The sequence below is a fragment of the Megachile rotundata genome, chromosome 6 (genome assembly GCF_050947335.1).
Source record: "Megachile rotundata isolate GNS110a chromosome 6, iyMegRotu1, whole genome shotgun sequence".
NCBI classification, from domain to species: Eukaryota; Metazoa; Arthropoda; class Insecta; order Hymenoptera; family Megachilidae; genus Megachile; species Megachile rotundata.
In genome coordinates, this window is record NC_134988.1 from 7,927,097 (window position 1) to 7,954,974 (window position 27,878).

At 33.1% G+C, this 27,878-nt stretch overlaps 1 protein-coding gene across 1 annotated transcript in view; it reads right to left on the reverse strand.

Moving 5' to 3' along the window:
- fuss (SKI family transcriptional corepressor fussel) overlaps positions 1-27,229 on the reverse strand; it is a 31,101-nt gene extending 3,872 nt beyond the window's left edge. Inside the window, exons 1-5 of the mRNA XM_012283557.2 lie at positions 27,133-27,229; positions 25,496-25,797; positions 24,832-25,424; positions 22,302-22,627; positions 1,917-2,046 (exon numbers count right to left, since the gene is read on the reverse strand). Of these exons, the coding sequence (XP_012138947.1) occupies positions 1,917-2,046; positions 22,302-22,627; positions 24,832-25,424; positions 25,496-25,797; positions 27,133-27,228 (1,447 nt within the window). The 5' untranslated portion in view covers position 27,229. The remainder of the gene's footprint in view (positions 1-1,916; positions 2,047-22,301; positions 22,628-24,831; positions 25,425-25,495; positions 25,798-27,132) is intronic.
- Between the last annotated feature and the right edge of the window lie 649 nt (positions 27,230-27,878).

Here is a 27,878-nt window from a genome sequence, read left to right on the forward strand (position 1 = left end):
TTATTAAGTAACAAGTTAGGTTAATAACCTAACCTAGTAGTAACCCATCTTAACTTTTTGAATTGTAACTCACCTCAAAAAGTGGATGTTTAATTACATTATGTTAAATAATTGAAATAAACAATTTTACCATTTGTTTACATTAAACTTTGATATAACTTGGTTTTTGTAACTTAAAAATTTGTAAAAATTATGTGATATATTTTGGAATAATTATTCCAAGAAATTTGTGAAAAATTTCCACAGATTTCCATCGCTGAAATACAACTTCCAGTTTGTCAATAATTTGAAGAAAAATAAATTGCCACAAATTAAACGTCAACCGACAAATAACTTTTTGAGTAAGGTATATTATAGAAAACGAAGTTATAATAAATAATGAAAGGATTAAAAGCAAGCGGAACGTTTTGATCGTGCCATTCTTGAATTCTGAAGGGAAAAGCGCAAGCGTCGTGGAAATCACGCCTCCTCGTCGGGAGGAGTTCAACCCTCAACCCCTTTGGCTGTTATTACGGTCTCCAAGATCCACCCCCTCTATTTGGACGTCGAGAGGGAACCCTCCGTTTTCACTTAACACTACGGACGCGACTAATTATTCTAATTAATCGAAACTCCGATCTTCCTCGTGAACCACTTGGTGCCGTGCTAATTACCAATTACTAATATTAGGAAGCCATAGTCGTGGAACGTCGGGGGAGATTAAGCACCGACTGAACGATATTTACCATTTCCAGCGATACGGCAAACTAATGGTAATTATTTCACAGAATTTCATCGGATAACTAGTTGATTCTTCGTTGTCCGCGGATTGATTCCTCGAAGATGTTGAAACTTTCGTATTAAGAGGAAATTATTTGTGTCTGTTTCTGGGAAATGTGTTCATTTTATGTACGGGAGTTAATGTAAACTTTTGAAGTTTTAGTTAAGCTTTTCAATGTTGTGCAGAAATTTGTGTGCATAATTTTAATCTTACTTAATTTAATTTTACGTAATTTAAGCTATGTTTTCATTGCGAGGTTATAAAATACTTAAAGCTTGTATGCATTTATATAATTTACATTAACCTAACCTGAACTTAATATATTGTGACTTAAACTCAAGTAACCAAACTTATCTTGAAACTAATTTAACCTTACTTATTTTGAATTTAACGCAATGATAAATTGCTTTGAGTCTAACCTAACCTAAATTAATTTGAATCTATCTTATACAAACACAATTTGAATTAAAGTAACTTAACTTAACTTGAAAGTAATTTAACCTTACTTATTTTGAATTTAACGCAATGATAAATTGCTTTGAGTCTAACCTAACCTAAATTAATTTGAATCTATCTTATACAAACACAATTTGAATTAAAGTAACCTAACTTAACTTGAAAGTAATTTAACCTTACTTATTTTGAATTTAACGCAATGATAAATTGCTTTGAGTCTAACCTAACCTAAATTAATTTGAATCTATCTTACACAAACACAATTTGAATTAAAATAACCTAACTTAACCTGAAAGTAATGAACCTAACTTATCTTGAATTTAATTTAGTATAACTGAACATAAGCGTAGCTCAACTTAATTTAAACACAACTTCATTGAAATTTACTTCAATACAATATAACATAACTTAAACATAATCCATCAATTGCCTCACTGTTGTTCACCTAACCTATCTGTACTTTTCATTCATATTAAAGTTTTCATTTACAATAATGTGATTTTTAAATTGTTCTTAAAATCGTAAAGTAATGTTCAAATTTTAAAGATCACCTTTTAAATTATTTTTAAATGATTCTTTTGAATGTTATGTTTGTGGAGAATATGTAAGAATAATAATAATATTTTTGTGTTTACAAAAGAAATTTTACAGCGATTTTAGAGATAAAGTTGTCAGGTAAAGCTGTTATATTTTAACATACCCTTTATTGCATTCAGATGTCGATAGAAGTTATTTCCTTGCCAGCTTCCGGGACTCCTTGCAGGTTGAAGTTCCGGTTTGGTGTCGCGTATGGCTGCTGCTTCCTCCGCAATTTTTTCAGCTTCTCGTTCCTGAAACAGAAAGTTTTAAAACTTTGTTAAATTTATTTGTACAGTGTATAATTACCTAAATTAGACTCAGTTTACATGGCCTCAAATAATCAAGACTCTACATTTCTTTAACTATGAAAATAGCCGAATAAATTTTTTGTAGAGTTACTACTAATTTGTCTAAATTTAGTATTTCGTATTTTTATAATTCTTTAGTATCTTACAATTTTATAACTATTTGGTACTTTCTTTAAATTGTATGTAGTACTTTATTATTTCATAATTGTCTAGCATTTTACAGTTTTATAATTATCTAGTATTTTGTAATTTCATAATTGTCTAGCATTTCATAATTTTACAATTGCCTAACATTCTATAATTTCATAATTGCCTAACATTTTACAATTTTATAATTATCTAATATTTTGTAATGTCATAATTGTCTACCATTTTATAATTCCATAACAGACTAGCATTTTATAATTGTATAATTATGTAGTATTTTATGATTTTATAATTATGTAGCATTTTATAATTTTACAATTGCCTAACATTTTATAATTTCATAATTATCTAGCATTTTACAATTTCATAATTATCCAGTATTTTTTAATTCCATAATTGTCCAGCATTTTACAATTTCATAATTATCTAGTATTTTGTAATTCCATAATTGTCCAGCATTTTACAATTTCATAATTATCTAGTATTTTATTATTTCATAATTGTCTAGCATTTTACAGTTTTATAATTATCTAGTATTTTGTAATTTTATAGTTGTCTAGCATTTTATAATTTCCTAATTGACTAGTATTTTATAATTGTATAATTATGTAGTATTTTATGATTTTATAATTATCTATCATTTTATAATTTTACAATTGCCTAACATTCTATAATTCTATAATTGTCTAGCATTTTACAATTTCACAATTATCCATTATTATATAATAATTGTCCAACTACGTACCACATTCTAAAATTATTTAAAAAATATATTCCACACGAATACCGCTTCACATTTAATCATAAATAGTTAATAGTTCGTCATCAAAGAAACGTTTATAAAGGCAACCGCAACATCTGTGCACATCACGTCCAACAGATATAATAATCTCTCTTCTTCTATTGTTTCGACCCTCTGCATCTAGTCCGAGATCTATCATTCAGACAATTCGCCCTGGGGAGCGTACGTCTATGGGGCAGTGAAAAAGTTGAAATATCGGTACACGTACTCGAGACTTATCATCTTACAGAACGAAATTTTATTTATTTCGTGTTTTGGTTCCGCGGCATACGGGCCTCAAATATCTACAGTGCACCACGACGAATCGATCTTTCATGATTTTCGCCGATCCAACGAGGTTGCACGGATATTATGAGCAACATATGTGCCGATTGCATGGGGTATCTTCCATCGAACACCTGCTCTTGTTCGGTAAATGTGTTCCCATTATACCCTCTTATCGGTTTTGACATCGTATACATAGTTATTTTTCTATCATTGCATCGGATATGGTCGTAAGTTCCAGGGACGTATCTATTGGAGGAGTTTTTTATGAGGCCTTAACATGACAGATTTATTTCTATTTTCAAGATTAATAAAGATAAACCATAGAGTAGATATAACAAGAGGCGACACTAGACAAGGAAACCTAGAGAGAGACAGCACTAATTTAAATGCCCAAATCAAAAGAATCGGGGGTGCGCATGCGCATAGTGTAGAAGTATGGCGGTCAAAAAAGAATAGTTTAAACCTGCATATTCACCAGTAATTTATTTGTAATAAATATTTTGTCATATCTCTGTAACACATTCATCTATAATTTCTTGTGATATATATTTTTTCATTTTCTTAGAAGTTATTTGTAATAATCATTTCCGTAATACATATTCTTCAAATATATTTTGTAGAGCAATCATTTTTATCCTTTTCTTTTTCAACTTTCCAACGGCGTAAAATTGATGAAAATACCTCAAAAGACAATATTATATACAGAAAATTTATTACAAATATATTCCAAATTATTGGAGATTGATACGAAAGTAGATTTGCTCGATTTAAATTTCCCGCTCGTTTGTACAACCAATTTAAAGGGGCAGACTAAGTTATATAATTATTGTTATACAAGTAACTATATTGCCCTATTGTTTAATACGATGACCCATACGACGTTGAAAGGCAGCATTTAATTAAACTTTTTAATACCATTCTGTGCCGCCTGTTCGATGCTAATGGCCTGCGACGAGCAAGACGCCGATCAAATTTTCATGGTGTTTGGGATTCCAAGTAATTACGTTTTGTGTACAGAGGAGCTTGACGAAAAGCGCTGGGGGCCTAAGAGGGTAGGTTTATCTATTGTGAAATAATTCAACGAGTCGAAACATTAGAAGGGGTAGATTTTAATCGATAGACATACGGTTCCATATATACTTAACGACTTTTCTTTCCTATCTTTTATATTTTTAATTTATATTTGCAAAAATATTCTCATTTTTTTCCTTTTAAATTCTATTTAAGTTTTAAATACGTGTATCATAAATTTCATCACAAAATTTTATTGCAAACTGACTGGTTTATATAGAGACGTTTCGCTATTTAACAACCGACACTTTGAGGCCGATAGCTAACCATTTTGTATTACGAATATTGATGAAACGTTTACGTAGTCTTTTTCTTTAGACTTCAAGTTTTACATTCATGTACTATAAGTGGTATTTTGCAATACTTTTCTGTTATGAAATTATGTCAGATGTTAATTACTTAACAGAGTATATTTTATTACAACAACAGATGTTGCTATCAAGCTAACTATTCATTTCGCATTAAGAGTATCGATGAAACGTTTAGACAGTCTCTTTTGCTGAACTTTAAGCTTCAAATTGATGTATCATAACTGTCATGTTACATCATTTTTATGTCATTAAATTATATAAAGCTGCGTATGTTTTAAAATACATACATGGCTTCATGTAATATTATCAATCAATCATTTTGTATTAAGAATATTAAAAAGCGTTTATACGTTGATTCATATTAAACCAGAAGCTCTAAATTGATATATCATAGTCGTATTTTGAGATATTTTTCTCTCAAATCGTATCAGGCATTACTTATGTAACAAAATATATTTCACTGTTTATACGTAGTATGTTTTCCATTGCTTTGAGGCCGACGAACAACCAACTTGCACTAGGTATCGGAATGAAATGCTTATACAGCCACTTTCCTTAGTCTTTAACCTTTAAAATGATGTATCATAAGCACCATTTTACAATACTTTTCTGTTATAAAATCACGTCAGAATCTTACTCTGTTATCAACCATTTAATACATAAAAATGTAATTGTTTTCATTACTGATTCGCCATTTTGTTTATGGAATATGTACGAAGAATTTATACTAAAATTTTCTTCAGACTTTACACTTTAAATTGACGTATCAGAAGTGTAATTTTAAGAAACTTTTCTGTCATGAAATCATCTCTGATTTTCTACATTAAACAGATTTTTGTTCTACTTGCAAACTGTATTGCACTTACAAGTTTATTGGCAGCAAGTTTTTTAATATATTATAAATTACCAGATAAATTTATACGAGAATTGTTTATAATTTCAATCGAAAGAATATCTTTCTTGTTGAACGTAAAGTGATGATTGTTGTACGAATACTTTTTGTAATCGATAACGGTGAATGTCTGTGTGGTACACATTAATGGTGATATGAACGTCGTTAACAAACACCGGTGACCAATCTCTCGCGGGTAACAAAGTAAATGTAATCGGGGTGGCTTCCACCACGGCATTACGTGACAATGTAATCGTCCTACACCTAGCTTGAATATTTCATTAGTGCTCGATGGAGGCGTCACGCTTGCAATCGCTTTTACTCGACCCGGTATCTCGAATCGTGCATCTCCGCGATTACCTCGACATAACGTTTCGAACAACAATTTCAGCTTGGAATTAAACAAAATGATCCTAACCTTAATAGACATTCGGCAACAATTAATTCACTGTAACCATTGATTAACTTCTGGGAACTCGTTTGAAGATATGAACAATCTGACATCACAAATAACTACGAACTTTTAGAACACTCGATGTAACTGATATTTCGAAATGAATAATAAAGCTGCAGTAAAAATTCATGAAAAGTTTATGAAAAATGCAATATAAACAACAATGAAAACTTAGTTATTGAAACATGTAATGTAATTTGCAGATATGAGATAAATATGACTGCATAATATATGTATAATACAGTGGCATATGTGTGATAAATAAATATACATGTTAATATGAGTGCAATACACAATAATGCATAATACAGTGACAATAAAATAAATATGACTGTAAGATACAATATGTGTACAATATAATATCACAATAAAGTGAATTTCTCTATAATATAAATTTTTCTACTCTTTCAAAAGAGTATAACTACAACATAACCTCAAAATTTATGGATCATCTACATTTACAGTATTAATCCACATTTCACGCCATGTTTCATTAAATAATATTAAATAATAATATTAGATAATATTATTTAATAAATAAAATTAAATAATATATCATCAAAACCATTCAATTTTATTAAATAAATATTCTATCTTTTTATCGTACCACCATTTTGTAACATACATGTTTTGTAACACAGGTACACTCCTGGAAATCTTTAAATATGCATCCTCGCGTGTTACTTCCCTGTTACTTTTATTTTTCCTGAACTGTACCGTCACGAAACGTACAACAGCCTTGATGTACATACGCTGATTTTTAAATAATGCCCGACACGCGGCTGTTCCAGGGAATTGATTTAATCATCGAATCTTATCGCGAGAATCGATGGAAACATGAAACGCTGAAGCAAGCGAACATACCGTGTAATTTGAGAGTGTTCATTTTTGAGGATAACGTTGAGTATTAACTGCTTTGCTTTCTCATTAACCATAGTAATTGAGTGCGGGATCTATTTTTTGCGGAGACTTTGATAATTACTGATTCTAGGTTTAAAAATTGATTTCAGAATTTTTTAGATGAGTTGTAGTTGATAGTTTTTATTTGACGCTTTACTAAATTCAATTTTCATATTATAATTTAACACAGCTACTCCTGTATGTTACAATTCTTATAATTCTTATAATTCTTACAATTCTTATAATTCTTACAATTCTTATAATTCTTATAATTCTTACAATTCTTATAATTCTTATAATTCTTATAATTCTTACAATTCTTATAATTCTTATAATTCTTATAATTCTTATAATTCTTATAATTCTCATAATTCTTATAATTCTCATAATTCTCATAATTCTTATAATTCTCATAATTCTTATAATTCTTATAATTCTTGCAATTCTTACAATTCTTATAATTCTTATAATTCTTACAATTCTTACAATTCTTACAATTCTTACAATTCTTACAATTCTTTAAAAATTTTTAAACAAACAAATCTCTAAAAATCCTCAAAATAATTTTTTAACTATTCTCTGGTGTCTTAGAATTCTCTGAAATTCATAATAGACCAATGTCTCAAATATCACACCCTGTTTATTATTCTACATACAATTTATCAATTTTCGATATATTTCATACCAAGAGTACAATTAAACATCATCATGACCTTAAATGGCATCAACTGTACCAACTTTAAATATTGTCATTTACTTTTCTTTTAATATTAACAAAAATTAGAAAATCCTCATAAGGGTGGAATGGGAAGTCAATTTTGATAATGTTATTAAAAAGTGAACAATTAGTTCTGCCATAAATATACTTAATCTTGAGCCAAATAAATAATAAAATAAAGAACACCAATTTCGAATGCACGACAACGAAGATGCTAGTAAAACGAGGTAAAGTCGAATCGGTAAATTTGCTCATAAACAAGATGGAGATGCAGAAAAACGGGGAGGGTTGAACCTCTACTTGCGTATGAGTTCTGCGTTTTGTAATTTAACACAATTATTCCTGTTGTATTTTACAATTTTCCAAAATTCAGATTAAGTTAACCTTTCAGATATCACAATCCTTTATTATTTTATTAAAAATTTACCATTTGTCAACGCGTTCTATATAAACACTATCTACAAAGCTACATCGTAGAAACTTTATACATATAATGACAATTAGTGATTGATATATTACTTTGAGGCCGATAACTAACCATTTTGCATTGAGAATATCGACAAAGCAATGACGTATTCATTTTCTACAGACTTCCAGCTTTAAATCGATGTATCGCGACCGTAGTTTTGAAATACTTTTCTGTCATGAAATTACATTAGACTTTTTATGTTTCGCAATTGAGTATTAGAGTACCCTACTGTCAACAATCCACCATTTCATATTAAAGATATTTATAGTATACTTATACCTGCATATGTTAAATACTTTCACTCACTTCTCTTGTAATGTTAACAAAAATTAAAAATCCTCATAAGGTTGTAATGCGAAAATTTTGTCAAAAATATAAAAATAGCGATGAACAGCAACCAGTCCTACCATAAATATAGTTAATCTTGAGCCAAAGAAATAATGAAATAAAGAACACCAATGCACGACAACGAAGGTACTAGTAAAACGAGGTAAAGTCGAATCGGTAAATTTGCTCATAAACAAGATGGAGATGCAGAAAAACGGGGAGGGTTGAATCTCTACTTGCGGATGAGTTCTGCGTTCTTCCATTTGTAACTCCGTTCAGCCGGCAAAGTAGGTAGAATTCCTTTCCCTCTGCCATCATCGTAACCCAGCCTCGCTTATCAATCCTCCACCACCTCCTCCCCCACCATCTATCGTTCGTCTCGTCTCCACCACCCTTTTGCCGAGCATTCGCGTGGTAGTTTTGGGTGAGGCTTTCCAAAGCGGGCCATACCGAAAATCCAACACGCTCGTCTGCCCATGTACCAGAACCATGCCCATCCTTGCGTTATAGCTCTCTCAATTGTTTCAGCCCCGTTGATCCAATAAAGGATTATGGAGAAACAATCGTAGCGTGCTCGAACATCCCCTCGTTCGTTCGCCACTATCGCGTGCTCCTCCTCTTTCTACCATTATTTCGCTCGCCATCAGATTTTAAACTGCAAAACTTTTGACCGTGCGGGTTCTTTTTTTTAAATTTGCCCATCGCTGATACACGAGCGTCCACGGATTTTTGGAGTGAATTGGCCACCGCGTTGGAGGAACTTTTTGCACGGTGATTTGATTGACCGAGTATCAAGATCGAGGGATTTTAATTCATAAGCGACGAGCTGCTATCTGGGTTTTTGTACGAATGTGGTTTCAGATTGCTGCGGAACGAACTTCTTTTTCATTGGAGGAAGAATTCGCGGTTTGGGGATGATGGAGAGTCTTGGGAGATTGCAAGTTTAGGAATTTGGGGGTTGGAAGTTTGGAATTTTAGTTTTGCAATTTTCGAAATTACAGTTTAGTCTCCAAATTCTTGAGATTTTAGAAGTAACTTCTTTTTAATTTTTAGATTGGGGCTTTGGGGATGTCGAAGAGTCAGATGGATGTCTTGGGAATTTGTAAGTTTAGGAATTTGGGAGGTTAGAAGTTTGGAATTTTAGTTTTGCAATTTTGGAAATTACAGTTTAGTCTCCAAATTCTTGAGATTTTAGAAGTAATTTCTTTCTAATTTTTAGATTGGGGTTTTGGGGATGTCGAAGAGTCAGATGGATGTTTTGGGAATTTGTAAGTTTAGGAATTTGGGAGGTTAGAAGTTTGGAATTTTAGTTTTGCAATTTTGGAAATTACAGTTTAGTCTCCAAATTCTTGAGATTTTAGAAGTAATTTCTTTCTAATTTTTAGATTGGGGTTTGGGGATGTCGAAGAGTCAGATGGATGTTTTGGGAATTTGTAAGTTTAGGAATTTGGGAGGTTAGAAGTTTGAAATTTTAGTTTTGCAATTTTGGAAATTTCATTTTGGTCTCCAAATTCTTTAGATTTTAGAAATAACTTCTTTTTAATTTTTAGATTGGGACTTTGGGGATGTGGAAGAATCAGATGGATGTCTTAGGAATTTGGGAGTTTGCAAGTTTGGAAATTTAGGAGTTCAAAACTTTGGAATATTACAATTTTGGAATTTTAGAAATTATATTTTCAAATGCTAAATTTCAAAATATTTTTGCATTTGAACCAAACCTAAAACACAGCAAGATCCCTACACTAAATTTAGTATTTTCTAAACTAACCTCTACCAGAGGTAATATAATACCTCTATCACCTTACCTTTTGCACTCGAAGGTAATTTGACTGTTCACAAACACCAACTTTAAAACTTAGTTAAAAAGTTAAATGAATTTTCTTGAAGTTATTATTTCTTTACTAATAATTTCCACTATTGTTTGTTTCACTATGTTTATACATCAAACGTGTCATGTTATAGAATCAGTTAAAAAATGCTTATTTAGAATTATTGTATTAAATATAATGGTGACTGTGAGTCACCTCTCGAGCGCAAAGCGTTAATATTCTCTAAAATTCAAAACCACATAAAGATATCCTAATCTAAACCAAAATCCCAAACCAAAAAATCGTAAGCTTGCAATACAATATCTGATGTCCCAAAAATAATAAATTTGTAATAGACAGTATGATCTGATAACAGAGAGAAGTCGATCAATTATGAAAATTGATAAGCATACTGGTGTCAAGAGGGCTGAAATAATAGGATGTAAGTGAGATTTGTACAAGTTTAGATGGGGGAATGCGAGCCACTCGTCGAGTGTAAAGTTAGTACGCAATCGTGTTAGTCGAATCACTTCCGGTCGGCTGATCTTGACCAAATTCGTGGCGTGTTGTGGAATTATACCGGGAATTGATTATGTTGCATATAATGTCGGCTTTACTCGGATGCATAGTTCCATTTTATGATCAGCTTTGCTTGTTTTGCGTTCGTGCAATTTTCGTTCATGAGAAATATAATGGACAATTAAAAACAATGATTAAAATTTAAATAATAGTCTGAATTACTTAGTACTCATAATAGAACTGGACATTAAAATATGTTGAGTGTTTAATAATATTTTTGTAATTCAATCTTTTAAATTTTAAATCTGAGTGGTCTAAGTAGTTTTAATAACTACTTAGAATTTTGGAATATAGGATAATAATGAGTACTAGAATTTTTGAATTTGGAAATTTGTAATTTGAAAATTTAGGAATTTGTAAGATTAGGATCTTGCAAATTTTGGAATTTGGGAACTTAGGAATTTGAAAGCATAGGAATTTGGTAATTTTGGAAATAGGAAATTTTAGAATTTGGAAATTTAGGAATTTGCAAGGTTAGGAATTTGGAAATTTTAGAATTAGGGAATTTAGGAATTTGCAGATTAGGAACTTGGAAATTTGGGAATTTGGGAATTTAGAAATTTGGAAATTTTGGAATTTGAAAATTTAGGAATTTGAAAATTTATGAATTTGAAAGCTTAGGAATTTGGTAATTTTGGAAATAGGAAATTTTAGAATTTGGAAATTTAGGAATTTGCAAGATTAGGAATTTGGAAATTTTAGAATTAGGGAATTTAGGAATTTGCAAGATTAGGAACTTGGAAATTCTGGAATTTGGGAATTTAGAAATTTGGAAATTTTGGAATTTGAAAGCTTAGGAATTTGGTAATTTTGGAAATAGGAAATTTAGGAATTTTCAAGGTTAGGAATTTGGAAATTTTAGAATTAGGGAATTTAGGAATTTGAAAGCTTTGGAATTTGGTAGTTTTGGAATTTAGCAATTTTGGAATTTGGAAATTTTGGAGTTTGGGAATTTAGAAATTTGTAAGCTTAGGAATTTGGTAATTTTGGAATTTGGAAACTTTGGAATTTGAAAGCTTAGGAATTTGGAAATTTTGGAAATAGGAAATTTTAGAATTTGGAAATTTAGGAATTTGCAAGGTTAGGAATTTGGAAATTTTAGAATTAGGGAATTTAGGAATTTGCAAGATTAGGAACTTGGAAATTTTTGAATTTGGGAATTTAGAAATTTGTAAGCTTAGGAATTTGGTAATTTTGGAATTTGGAAACTTTCGAATTTGAAAGCTTAGGAATTTGGAAATTTTGGAATTAGGGAATTTAGGAATTTGAAAGCTGTGGAATTTGGTAGTTTTGGAATTTAGCAATTTTGGAATTTGGAAATTTTGGAATTAGGGAATTAGGGAATTTAGGAATTTGGTAATTTTGGAATTTAGCAATTTTAGAATTTAGGAATTTAGATATTAGTAAATCTAGAAATCTGTGAATCTAGAAATCTACGAACCTAAAAAGGTCGAAAAACCAATCATCACCACGTATGTAATTACCACATGTTACCACACATTTTAACACCACAATTACAATTAAAATCATCACATATTTTACAATCAAACCGCCCAAAAATATTATTCTACACCCACTAAAATCATCAGATCAAAATCATCTTACAAGAAAGAATCAAGAACATCTTTTAGGTTAGAAAGTTCCTCCAAAAAGCGCGGGAAAGACCTAACCTCTCCTTACCAGAACCATTTATCCGTACAGTTAAACGAGTGTCTCTAAATGTAACTACTCGAACGAAAACACGTAATTTCTTTCGTTGATGGAGAAAATTGACGCGGATAAAAGTAAAGTGGAACGTTTGATGTATTCGAGTGGCAGAGAAATAAGGACGAGGCGATTATCGGCGTGCAATGCTCCTCTGGTCAATTAAGATCCTTTTTGGCTGATCGTGATTAACGAACATCCAACTCATGTCAGGTCTCCTAGCATCGGATTTCCGCTAGAGGATCCACGAAGACACTCACAGCCCTCCTCCTCTGCCTCTCATCCATTTAAACGCAATTAAATGCTGTCACGTAGAAGAAGAGGAGAGGGGTTTGGAACGTTTAAATCAAACTCTGGATGGTTTAGTTAGTTTCGACCGCAACTTTTAATTGCGATTCGACTGTCTAGAGAGCCATTAGATTTTCGAAGGGACACGATTTTCTTTTTATCGCTTTTCTTCCTACGTGATTTCTCTACTTCTTCTTCTTTGGGAAGTTTTGATTTCGGTGCTTGTAAATTAAAGTTACATTTCTTTGCAGAGTTTTAGGTTTTAAAGATTAGAAGAATTAGGTTGGGCTTTTGATTTGTTAGGAAGGTTCTAACGGAACTAGGGATTTTTATGTTCTAGAAATTATAAGAATCAGGTTAGGTTACGTTACGTTTTGCTAAATTCTTTAAAATTGTTTATTTGAGGAATTTTATGCATATGGATTCGTTGTTTAATATTTTGGGATATTGTGGTGTAGTTTAGGTTATGTTATGTTAGGTTAGGTTAGGAGAAGTTTTGATTTCACTGGTTGTAGATTAAAATTACATTTGGTTGCAAATTTTTAGGTTTTAAGGATTATAAGAATTAGGTTAGGTTTTGGTCTGTTAGGAAGGTTCTAACGGCGTGTAGATTAAGGTTACATTTTTTAGGAATTTTTATGGTCTAATAATTATAAGAGTTAGGTTAGGTAAGGTTACGTTTTTCTAAATGCTTCAAAATTGTTTACACATCTGAGAATTCTTATGTATATCCATTCACTGTTTTATGTTTTGGGGATATTATAGTGTAATTTAGGTTGAGTTATGTTAGGTTAGGTTTACTTACATTTTAGTAAGAATTAAGTCAGATTAAGTTTCTGTCAGCAAATCAGTACTTTAACTGTGTTAAGGTCTCAGTGACCTTTTGGAAATTTTTAAATAATTGAACTAGTATATTAATACTGTTTTTCAGTACAATAGGGTTAGGTTATATTAAGGATTGAAAATGTTAAATGTTAGGTTAGTATTATTTTATGTTACATAAGCTTAGGTTAAACTAGTTTTCAATTATTGTTAAATACATTAATAATATACTTTAAATTGTTGAATATGTTTTGAAAATTCTTAAATAATTTAATTCATTCTCTAACACAATTTCAAATGATATTTTTTAATAAAAACATAAGTATATACGTACACCTGCTAATGTGTTATTTTTACACAAATGTAATAAGTTATTATGAAACTTATATTTAATAAACTTGAATATTTAATAAACTTAAAAGTAGAAATGTGTACAAATATAATTTATTAAAATGAATTTCGTGCTTTCTTTCGCTGTAGGGTCTTCGAGAGAATAAAAATGCTCTTGACTATAACAAACGTGACATTTGTTCAGACCCACTTTACATTCGATCACTACCAAACGTTAATTAAGAAAATTTAGTTGGCATTTTAAAGGAGCAGTGAGTACCGTTGAAGCCTCTCCCCGCACGCAACGAAATGCCACCACCTGACCTTATATCCCTGAAACCCTTCGGGACTCTTTGATTAAATCGACTGCAACTTCCATCTACAACCATCTTTCGAAAAAGTTAACCTGGTAACATTTCCGTCGAAATAAACCCACTTCCTAAACGGTACACTCCTTAAGTGAATTGTTTATACAATTCATCTTATACAATTATATTATTTGTACAAGTAATTAATTAAAATTTATAATTTGTTAAAATTCGTATCAATTTTATTTCACCGTACAAATTAACTTTTTTAAAATTTCGTTATCCTTTTCATTCGGGGATTGGTTTAATGCGTCATTTTATCATTCACCGTTGTGTAAACATTATTTGCAGTTTCTCGATTTTCTGTGCGAGTTATGAAATAACTTTTCCCAAAATCCTCCTCTCAGAGAATTTTGATGTGAACACAGCAACCGAGTTAACGAGTTTTATCCCCGATTGCACCAAAATTTCGACGCCTTTTCACCGACGCTTCAACACACACCGGCCCGTTCATTTTTCCAGAGTAATCAATGCAAAGATTGCTGTTTTCATATACCGATCGTTAGTTTCCGATCGATTCGGACCTAGTTGAATGTGAAATGCGAACAAAAAAATCGCTCAGATTATTTGTAACGATGTTCCATGCACGATCTTCAACATTCCAGATTATACGAACTTTTAAATACTCTTTTAACGACCGGTATTTCAATTTTTATATTCGGAACGATGTGCGGTTTTATATGTTTAAATATTCGTTTTAAATACTTTCGTATCGTCAAATTATATTAATCATTTTATGCTTCAAAGTTAATCGAATATGCAATTACGTAACAGGAGTCTATTGTCTGATGTAATTGGCAGTCGGCCATTTTGTAGTGAAGATATTAATGGCGCGTCTACACAGACATTTTTGTCAATGTTTAAGCTTTAAATCGACGTATCATAAGCGTTATTTTATGATATTTTTCTGTCATGAAATCGCGTTATACGATAACTATCTAACAGAGCATATTTAACCGTTTATAGTGACTGATATATTGCTTTGAGGTCGACAACTAACCATGTTGCGTTGAGGATATCGACTAACCGAGTACATAGACATTTTTTATAGACTTCCAGCTTTAAATTGATGTATCACAAGCGTTAGATTATGATACTTTTCTGTCATGAAATCATGTTATACGATAGCTATTTAATAGAGCACATTTCACCGTTTATAGTGACTGACATATTGCGTTCAGGCCGATAGCTAATCATTTTGCATTGAAAATATCGACTAAACGATGACGTAGTCATTTTCTACAGACTTCTAGCTTCAAATTGATGTATCGTAAGTGTAGTTTTGAAATACTTTTCTGTCATGAAATTGCATTAGACTTTTTACGTTTCGCAATTGAGTATTAGAGCACGCTACTGTCGACAATCCACCATTTTGTATTAAAGATATCTATAGTATGCTTATGTACAAATTTTCATGAAGCTTTAAGCTCAAAAATGATGTACCATAAATATTAGTTCATGCTACTTTTCTATCATAAAATCATACTAAATGTCAACGTAAGATTTTCATTATTTGCACGAAACCCTGCTTTGAAGCCAACGATTGTGCATTAAATATATGAGAACGTTTATATTTTTGTTTGAACATTAAGCTCCAAACTAATTTACTACAAGCACCATTTTAAATAATTCCCACGTTACCAAATTAAAACAATGTTTCAAAACTCTCGATTATTGTTAACCAACTATTTTGCATGAGTATTAAAGCTAATTTTCATTAAACTTTCAGCTTTAAATTGATGTAGCATAAATACAATTTCAAGGTGCAGTTACGAAATCGTACAGATGCTACTAAATGCATTTATACATTGCTTTGAGGCCGGTAATTAGTCATTCCGCATTAAGTATCTCAATGAAACGTTTATGTACTACTATTTATCGAACTTCAAGCTTTATACAACATAAATGATCTCTTATGAAATTTAACGTGAGTCAATTACATAATCATTTATTTCGTAACAGAAGTCTAATTTTTGTCGGAACACCCAGCTTCAAATTCTGCTAATATTAATGATCGTTACACGAGGATTGACTCCGGGCGAACGCCATTTAGCGCGCAAATCGTCATAGAAACCTAGAGGCAAGAAATAGCTGGCAGGGTTGCAGAGGGTGAGAGATTCCTGCCACGTAATACTACTCGACCGTCCCTAGAATTTACTCTGCGGTCTGACTGCTCGCGCGGCTGCCCTCGTCAATTGCGATAATTATTGTGTCAGTAAATACTCCGTAACCGTACGAACTAAACGGACTGACGCTATCGACTGGACGTAATATACTCCCGGCGCTGTGGATACACTTATGGCAGCGACAGAAATTGAATGTAACTGTGTCGCACGCCTTCTATCGTCGCCGTCCATCGAAAATTAATTATTATCGCCCGTTCTAATTCACCATTTACATTGAGTTGAGGTTACTACACGGTTTGCGATTCAATTCGCTTACTTTTAGATTAGGTATTTACGATATTATGATATATTTTTGGAGTGTTGAGTTCTTTATTCAATTTTTTGTTTAGACAGAAATTTGAGAGGGGATTGGAAAGCTTAGTTAGGTTAGTAAGGTTAGTAAGGTTAGTTCAAAATAGAAGTAGGATCATTCAGGAACTGGTTGTTGAGGAGTACAGAGCAGATTAGGTTAGGTAAAATTGTGAAAGGTACGGTTAGAAATTGGAACTTTAAGGTTAGGTTACAAGTTGAAAGTAGAATTATTGAAGAATTCAGTGTAGACTGGGTTGGATGAAATAAGGTTAGGTTAGATTCAGTTACAAATTCAGAACATACTATTTTCAGTAAAGTTAGGTTAGAAGCTGAAAGCAGTATTATTGAGGAATTATTAGTTACTAAAGAGTCAAAGATACTCCAAGTTGAATTATACAAAGTTAGGTGAGGTTCAGCTAGAAATTCAAAGGAACTGACTGTCAGTAAAGTTAGGTTAGAAGTGCAAAGTATGTAGTATTGAAGAATTCTTAATTACTAAAGAATCCAGGATACTCCAGGTTGAATTATACAAAGTTAGGTGAGGTTCAGCTAGAAATTCAAAGGAACTTACTGTTAGTAAAGTTAGGTTAGAAGTGCAAAGTATGTAGTATTGAAGAATTCTTAGTTGCTAAAGAGTCCAAGATACTCCAAGTTGAATTATACAAAGTTAGGTGAGGTTCAGCTAGAAATTCAAAGGAACTTACTGTTAGTAAAGTTAGGTTAGAAGTGGTTAGTACGTAGTATTATTAATGAATTCATAGTTTCTGTAGAATGCAGGTCTAAGTTAGATTAAATAACACTCGATGAGGTTCAATCAGAAACTTGAAATGACTGTCAATAAGGTTAGGTTAGAAATCAGAAGTAAAATTATTACAGAATTCAGGTCAGACTAAATAAGGTTATGTACAGTTTGTTTCAAAACTCAAAGAAAGATTGGAAGATCCTCGATAAGGTCGAGTCAGATACTTCAGTCAGTAACTTTAAACAGACCTAATCTAATTTAAACTTAATTAACATCAAATTACAAGAAACGGTCAATACACGTATAGGAAATGAACCTCATCAGATTAGGTTACATTAAACATATCATTCGAAAATGTACAACAAGGTTCAATGCACTTAGAAGTACATTAATATAATCTAGATCGTGTCGCTTAATTTCGTTTATCGTTCGCAACAGAAAACAGCAACAATTCGTTCCTTTGTATCTGCGAAAGAAGTACAATTAGCGATAATTATCCGTAAGAGGTAAACGAGGGGTTGAGTGAGATATAGGGAATGGTGGAGGACGTCCAAAAAAAAGGAAGATACAGAAGGGTCGAGCCAGGATAAGCCATCCGGATTGCCAGACAGCTTTTCAATTCTCCCCTTGTTGGTGAACGTGTCGAGTAGGATAGATCCGTACTTTGTGAAGAGACTCACCCAAATATCCCTCCACCCTCTCTCCGCCCTCCCCCCCTAGCCACCCTCTCCTACCGGTTCCTGAGTGTATACATGTACACAGATCCAAGGATATCCGTCACAAAAGTACACAGACACGAGGAAGTGGAAAACCCGGTTACTGCATCGCCTCAATACAGAGCCACAAGTGTATTGCGGTAACTAAGTAATCCCCGAACGTTATTTGCAGTTATTTCTCGCTTCGACGAATCGACGAAAACAGGGGGGGCGAAAGGGGGACAGCGGCCTGAGGACCGGTATTTTCATTTTCGGGACATCTGCGTGCGCGGTCGCTTTTCAAATCCCAGTCATCGATACGGTAGGAAGTATACCGTTAACGCTTTCGAGTTCGACCGTGTAATATTACACATTCGAGATAAGCGCCGGTATCCACGTTCGTTATCGCGGAATTTGTACCGCGTTTACACTTTCAAACTCGACCGCCTATTACACATTTCGGAAGGACAGAGATCTATGCCATCGGATTTGTTAGTTCGATATACAACTTTATCGCGTGTGGTGTGTGCCGATGATCTTAACACTCCAGGATCTAAGCTTGTAATGTTACACACTTTGGAAGGGTGGATATGTATGCAGGTGTATTTCTGGGATTGAACATGCTAATTGTTGCGTTACATGAATTATAACTTTCTCCGAATGCCACTGTAATTTACAGATATCTACATATGTATGTTCATGTATACGAATACAATTTTTGAACGGAAGCGCGCGAAATTTGAAATGCAATTTTGTTAAATTTATGGATATTAGTAACTTTTAAATAGAGAAACAAATAAGATATGAAACTGTGTTTAAATCCTTGAAATTACTTACATTACTTTACTCCTTATTTGTTTTTGTATTTCCTCTTCAATATAGAAATAGCCAATTAACGAGCATCCGCGAATTCAACCAAATCGCATTTTAAATTTCGCACTCTTTTCCGGAACCAAACTAGTGAAAAAAATGAACCATTCGGAAAATTGAAATTTTACCTAAAAATAATACGACAGGGTAGACCGATCGCTACAATTCGGTTAATTCGATTAATTCGAAGCGAAGTTTGTTGTTAGGTATCACGTAACCAAACGTTATCCCGTTGTCTGTTTGCGGAAGGGGAAAGTGTTCAAGGGTGGAGGCTACTTCTTCGTCCAACGTAAATATACTCCGCTATTAAACGGTCGGAATATATAGCTTTATTCACTACTCAATGATTAAAGATCGTGGACGTGACGTTTTAATGTATTGCTTTTAGATATAGTTTAAGTTTCTTTAGGTAAAATAACGCGTTTCGATTATCTACTTTAATATTCTTGTTCAGAATGTGTGTATATGGTGTGCCACATAATGTAACACTGTGGGGTTAAATGTAAAGTGAGGTTAGGTATTAAATTGAGGTTAGGTTTCGATGAGAGTTCAAATTCGTTTAATTTAATATCAAGGTTTTGTTTAGCTTTTATTGATATATATTTAGCGGAACAGGTTTCTCTAGAACATTATAGCACAGAGTAAACCAGAGCCGGCACTCTCTGTACCTTTGATCTCTCTAAAACTGTCCCTTTAAATTGGTTGTACAAACGAGCAGGAAATTTAAATCGAGCAAATCGACTTTCATGTCAATTTCCAATAATTTGGAATATATTTGTAATGCATTTTCTGTATATTACTAATATTGTCTTTTGAGGTATTTTTATCAATTTTACGGCGTCGAAAAGTTGAAAAAGAAAAAAATATACCAAAATGATTGCTCTAAAAAATGTATTTGAAGAGTATGTATTACGGAATTGATTATTACAAATAACTTCTAAGAAAATGAAAAACTATATATCACAAGAAATTACAGATGAATGTGTTACAGAGATATGACAAAATATTTATTACAAATAAATTACTGGTAAATATGCAGGTTTAAACTATTCTTTTTCGACCGCCATACTTCTACACTATGCATATGCGCACCCTCTATTCTTTTGATTTGGGCATTTAAATTAGTTCTGTCTCTCTCTCTGTTTTCTTGTCTAGTGTCGCTTCTTGTTATATCTACTCTTTGAAAAATGGTGTTATAGCACTAAAGAATGTATTGGTAACTAAGATACGTATAACAATGAATAATAAAGGTTCCCTAGAGAAAATGGCGATAGAGAACAGTACACAGTGCGTGGTAATTCCCTAGAACAGTCCCTGTCACAATACAAATCCCCAAAGTCGTCATTAATGAACATCACCATTTAAAAAATATTCAAACCACAATTTCCCCATTCCCATTTCTAAAATTTCCAAAACTATGTGCACGCGAAAAAAATAAAATATTTTCTCCGTATTAAACTTACAATCTAACATTGCAAGATACAATTAAATCGTGCAGAATGAGCAATAAATAATTAATTCGTTGCATGACAAGCACACGGTTCGAATTTATTAATCAGAAAGCACTTCACGTTTCCCGCTTTAATTTAACCCCAGGCTCGCGTGTGAAGCAAAGCCACGTGCAGAAGTGCCTACACGAATTAGAACTTGATTATCGAGAACCACCGATTGCGTGTTGTGTAAGCCAACAGTACATATTTTTCGAAAAGTTTCCTTTCACGGTGTTTAGTGTTTGCTGACCCCATGGTGGGTTACGGTGAAGCTTCTCGTAATTCTATTACAATCGAGGGCACAACAATGGTCACGTGCCGTCGGGAAACATTACACTGGAACGATTCATCGTGTGACATTAGGTTGATGGGGTACGATTAATTAATAACAAGCTTCGAAAATGCATTGAGGTATACTGTGCAGTGTAAATGGGCTTGAAAATATATTTAACTTAACCTCTATTTCTAACCTAACTTTTAAACATTATATTTAATGTATTCTTTAAATGATGCATTAAAAATGTTCCTTTTTAAATGAAACATAAAATTGATTATAAAAAAAGAATATTAAAAATGCATTTATGTATATTCTGTATTCTATGTTGATTTGAAAATATATTTAACCCAACCTCTACTTCTAACCTAACTTTTAAACATTATATTTAATGTATTCTTTAAATAATGCATTAAAAATGTTCCTTTTTAAATGAAACATAAAATTGATTATAAAAAAAGAATATTAAAAATGCGTTTATGTATATTCTGTATTCTATGTTGATTTGAAAATATATTTAACCCAACCTCTACTTCTAACCTAACTTTTAAACATTATATTTAATGTATTCTTTAAATAATGCATTAAAAATGTTCCTTTTTAAATGAAACATAAAATTGATTATAAAAAAAGAATATTAAAAATGCATTTATGTATATTCTGTATTCTATGTTGATTTGAAAATATATTTAACCCAACCTCTACTTCTAACCTAACCTTCAAACGTTACATTTAATTTATTCTTCTACTGATGCAATAAAAATGTTCTTTTTTAAATAAAATATAAAATTGATCATCAAAAGACAGATTTAAAAAATGCATTTATATATACTTTTGTATTCTATGTTGATTTGAAAATATATTTAACCCAACCTCTACTTCTAACCTAACCTTCAAACGTTACATTTAATTTATTCTTTTACTGATGCAATAAAAATGTTCTTTTTTAAATAAAATATAAAATTGATCATCAAAAGACAGATTTAAAAAATGCATTTATATATACTTTGTATTCTATATTGATTTGAAAATATATTTAACCCAACCTCTATTTCTAACCTAACCTATAAACAACACTTTTTAAGTTACTGTTTAACTGATACGTTTAAAACAACTTTTTTTGATAAATGAAATATAAAATTAAATATCAAAAGATATTGAAAAAATGCATTTACGTATGATAATATTATATAATATTATGTATAATATAATAAAAATGCACTGTATGTCAATTTTGAAAATATATAACATCTAACCTACATTTTTTTACCTACACCTTTAAACATTACAATTAATTAAATTTATTAACTCATACAATTATAATGATTTCTTTTTTTTTTTAATAAAATCTGAAATTCAACGTTTAAAAGTACGATTTTTTGAAATTACTCACCGTTTCTCGAGGAGGACTCCAGCACTGAGGCGAATTACGTCCACTGTGACTACTGGTGGCCGAATTCGAAACCGAATGAAGATTTGGGGTGGTAGCGTTTAAAGGTGTCACTGGATCGTCTTCCGTTGTTTCAATGTCGACTTCGTCGTCAGAGTTTTCTTCTTTATTAACAACGGAAGCATCTGTGGGTTGTTCTTGACCCACTGGCTCAACGATCGGTGGTCCACGAATAACTGGGTGAAAGGCAGATTGATGTAACGATGGATTCACTGTTGATATCAATGGTTCCGTTGGACTGGTACCACTGATTGATGGGGGTAAAGGTCCTGATACAATCAATTAACAAATTTATTAAGTTATGATGCGGTTCAGTGAGAAATAATAATTTTGTAGGTGAGAATAGAGGTTTATGGTTGAGAAATGGGGTGTAGTGAAGAATCGATGTGGTTATAACTTTTTTAGTTTCTATATTTCAAAATTTCCAAATTCCAAATTAGCCAAATTTCCAATTTTCTTAATTCCAATATTTCCAAATTTCCAAATTTTCAAATTCCAAACTTGCCAATTTCTAAAATTTCCAAATTTCCAAATTGCTAAATTCCAAAATTGCCAAACTCTAAAATTTCCAAATTCCAAAATTACCAAACTCCAAAATCTCCAGATTCCAAAATTTCCAAATTCCAAAATTTCCAAATTCCAAAATTACCAAACTCCAAAATTTCCAAATTCCAAAATTTCCAAATTTCCAAATTACCAAACTTTAAAATTTCCAAATTCCAAAATTTTCAAATTCCAAAATTGCCAAATTCCAAAATTTCCAAATTTCCAAATTGCTAAATTCCGAAATTTCCAAATTCTAAAATTGCCAAACTCTAAAATTTCCAAATTCCAAAATTACCAAACTAAAATTTCCAAATTCCAAAATTTCCAAATTCCAAAATTTCCAAATTTCCAAATTTCCAAATTGCTAAATTCTGAAATTTCCAAATTCTAAAATTGTCAAACTCTAAAATTTCCAAATTCCAAAATTACCAAACTCTAAAATTTCCAAATTCCAAAATTTCCAAATTCCAAAATTTCCAAATTCCAAAATTTCCAAATTCCAAAATTGCCAAATTCCAAAATTACCAAATTCCTATCCTCGCTAATTCCTAAATTTTCAAACTCCTAAGCTTCCAAATTCCAAAACTCCAAATACTGTCACTTTGCAAAATTTGAAAAATTAAAATATTCTTCAAATATTTGCAGATTTAGAAAACATTTACAACACATCCTTACAAAATATCTTCAATCCCCCCAAATTAGATGTATTTATATTGTTGGTATTACTGCGTGCAATGAATTTCAAACATTAACTAACGGTGTTTGTTTGCGAACCGGGGTTAAGCTAATCCTCTAAATAGCTCGTCCACGGGTGAAATTTGTTACCAACATCGCTTGGTAACTTCTGCACCCCACTCGAATTAATAACTGGCCGTGTACCGTGATTTCACCTACTATTAGTTAAAATAATTTCGATTGATTAATGTTAACCCCCGGGAAATGATTCGAAATAGCAATACGCAAACGAGCAAGAGGAATATACATATACGAGATACGTTGGCTGAATATTAATAATTATTATCACGGGCTATTACCTTCTACGAACTGGATTGCTGGTGTAACACTGATTAATAACAATTTTCGTAATACATTATTTTTTTTGTATTTTCATTTGTCGTGCAATCATATTAATGAATTCTCGTAATGTAATTTCCATTATTCGTGTAAATTGCAATTAATAATTTTGAATATGTTATTTTGTGAGGAATGATAGTTTTATACGATGTTAATTAACTTAACATTAAACTAACCTAATCGACTATGTTGAATTTTTTAGACCGAACTGACTATGCCAAATTTTTCGTACCGAACCGACTATGCGGAATCTTTTTGATCCAAGAATACAATGGAAAATATTTGTACATGTATAGACAACATAACATAAGGCGTCTAATCGCATAATTATAACGTGAAGAACGATTTAACGATACAATATAAAGTTAACATTTTTTGTGAAAGTTTACAATGCTAGGATATGCAACATAAATATAATACCATGCAAAGATGATATATATGCGATTGCATACAATATTATGATAGTATTATATGATACATACATATGGTACAATAGGAGGATTACACAATGTAAGAGTACACAACGCGAAATTATGTGATGTGAAATTATAGGACATGGTGTAATGGCGACAAGAGTGCAACGCATCAATGATATAACGCAAGGTTATACACCGTGCAGTTACATAACGTAAACCTATGACGTCAATTCATACAACTTATATCTGACGCATGGTGAAATAACGCGAGGATATACTGAGAACATAACACGAACCTATACAACTCAAAACTATAAGGATATTCAACCGTGAGGCAATAGCAGATCCATTTATACAAATTGATTATATTTAAATAATGCGAGTATGCCAACACAAAGTTGTAAAAATAAGGTAACATGGCCTACATCAAAACTTACCAGGAAACAATACAGGTCCCCTTTTGGCGAGCCACGGCAAAGCATACGGGGAGAACGGGAATCCAGGTGTTTTCGCCGCAGCGACGGCAGCCGCCTGCTGATGCTGATGCCAAACATAGTCCATGACGAGGCTTCTCGACAGCGGCAAAGGCAATTCTGGGAACGGAGGCACCCGAGGGTGCGTAGGTGACGGCACGAGGGTGGGTATCGGTGCGGTGGGGGATGATCTCGGCTGTTTGGCCGGGCTGTGCGATTCTCTTGAAGTCGGATTATTAAGCAATCGTTTCCTCGTTCCACCGTTGAACATCGCTTTGACGTCCTCCCAGGCGTGGACCACCTCGTCCGGCTGATTGCCGGACAGCTTCATGTGGCGTCGCCACGAGTTGAAGTTGGCCGCGTCGGGCTGAACGTACTTGTCCGCCGGGCCGATCCGATGAGAATGGAAGATGAACTTGTTGGGCGAGAAGAAGAGCCCGCAGTAGGCACACTTTATGCACTTCGCCCGCGAGCTGTTGTAACGGGCAGGCAAGAAGGCGCCGCGGCAGCCCCAGGCGCACTCGTGGTGCACGGAGAACGCGAAGTCCTCGGGCAGTCTTGAGAGGAACACACCGCGATATCTTTTTTAGAGCACGATTTCAAGGCCATGCGTGTCAATTTAACCAACCTGGGCGGCGCGTTGTCGCCGAGGAACGATTTGCAGAGGCGTTCGGCTTCCCTTCTGGTGATCATGCCGCATCTTCTGGAGGAGACCGGCATCGCACCCGCTCGTCGGAGGATCTCCAGTTGAACCGGGGTACATTGCACGCAGGTGATGCCCAACGCCACCCTGCGATTGTGGATCTCGTTGTAGCTGAACTGCTTCAGCAACGTGTTGCTGATCTGCGCCAGGCAGAGACGCTCTTGGCCCTCGATCACCAGCGACACGATGTGGATGCCGTACAGGGACACCGTGCTCACCTGTAACTCCTGCGAGTTTAGGTTCACAACATGATTTCTGGACATTAACGTCGTGGTTTGGTTGAAGTGAGAAAAGATAGGGTCATGGTGTGAATGATATAGGATCACCTATAGCTTCTGAGTTTAGGTTTATGGTCTGTGGACATTAGTGTTGGGTTTTGACTAAAGTGGGAAGAGGAGGTAGGGTGATGATGTGAGTGACATAGGAAGATATGATCATTTACAATTCTTGTGAGTTTAGGCTCATAACATGGTCTCTGGATAGTAACGTTGCCCTTTCGATTGAAATGAGATGAAAAGAAGGTAAGGACAGAATGTGGATGTCATAGCTGGATATGGTGATCTACCTGCAACTTCTGAGAGTGAGATTACAACATGGTCTTTGGACATTAGTGTTGGGTTCTGATTGAAGTGGAAAGAAAGGAAGTTGGGCATGATTTGAATGGCATAGAAAGATATGATGATCATTTGCAATTCCTTAGGTTCATAACCTGGTCACTGGATAGTAAAGTTGTTCTTTTCATTGAAATGCGATGAAAACAAGGTAGGGGTAGAATGTGGATGACATAGCTGGATATGGTGATGAACCTACAACTTCTGAGAGTGAGATTACAACATGGTCTTTGGACATTAGTATTGGGTTCTGATTGAAGTAGAAAGAAGAGGAAGTTGGGCATGATGTGAGTGACATAGGAAGATATGATGATGATTTGCAATTCCTTAGGTTCATAACATGGTCTCTGGATAGTAACGTTGTTCTTTTCATTGAAATGTGATGAAAACAAGGTAGGGGTAGAATGTGGATGACATAGCTGAATATAATGATCGAACTACAACTTCTAAGAGTAAGATCACAATATGACCTCTGGACATTAGTGTTGCTGTAATGAGAAGTGGGAAGAGGAGGAGGTAGGGTCATGATGTGAATGATATAGGAAGATATGATGACCAGTTGCAACTCCTTAGGTTCATAACATGGTCTCTGAAAAGTAACACTGTCTTTCTGATTGAAATAAGATGGACAGAAGGTAGGGACAGAATGTGGATGCCATAGTAGGATATGATCAACCAGCAACTCCTAAGAGTAGGATCACATAACTGTTAGACATAAACATTATCTTTTTGACTGAAATGGAAAGAAAAGAAGTTTGTACTGAAACATAAGAACAGTATACCTAATGCAGATATTTCATAAAGTAACTAAAGTTACTAAATAAATTTGAAGAATGATTTCTGATGAAACTATGGCTGAGTGATGAATGAATATTAATATTAAGCATGTGAAATGAAATTTAACACAGAAGTATTAAATACAAAACTATAGTAATAGAAAAAGATAGATACCTGATTCGATTTCGAGTGGGACTGCGGCTGCGGCGACTGTGCTGATTTTTGGGGCGCGGTTATTGGCGGCATCGATAATACCGCCGGCCCATCCATTCTCCTGCAAAAATACACCAGAAAAATAATACAAAAGCTATCAGAAAATGCAATGTACATTTCACGATAAATTATTTTCTCGAACGCTAATGAATGCTGCTCGAATTACACCGAACAGCTTCAATTCTACTTTTCGCGATAATAACGCGAAGTATGATCAAAAAAGCGATACGAAACGTTGCAATGTCTCTCTTCTCTGTTTATACACTCCTCCCACTTTCGTTGTAATTATATTTATTACACTTTATCGATCACTTGTCATCGCGGACCGTACCGGCGTCATTAAACGTTTGCTCGCATTTAATTTAATTAAATCGTGTTCGCATTTTATCTTTCCTCTTTTTAGTAATGCACATCTGAATGTTTTCGAGTGATTTAATTGGTATTTCATTTCATTCGTTTGTATTATGATTATGAACAACTTTAGGTATATTAAGAGTCAATCATACAGTGATATAACGTGGGCGATATAATATGTGGTGGTGTATGTGATATATGCCATCTATCTTGGGTTGTTATGTGTGGGGTATAATAACATGTGGTGATCTAATGTTTGACGATATAACGTCTGGTAATACTACATGTGGCGATATATTGGGTAGTGATACAACGCGTGGTCATACAACGCATTGCAATCTAATATTTGGCGA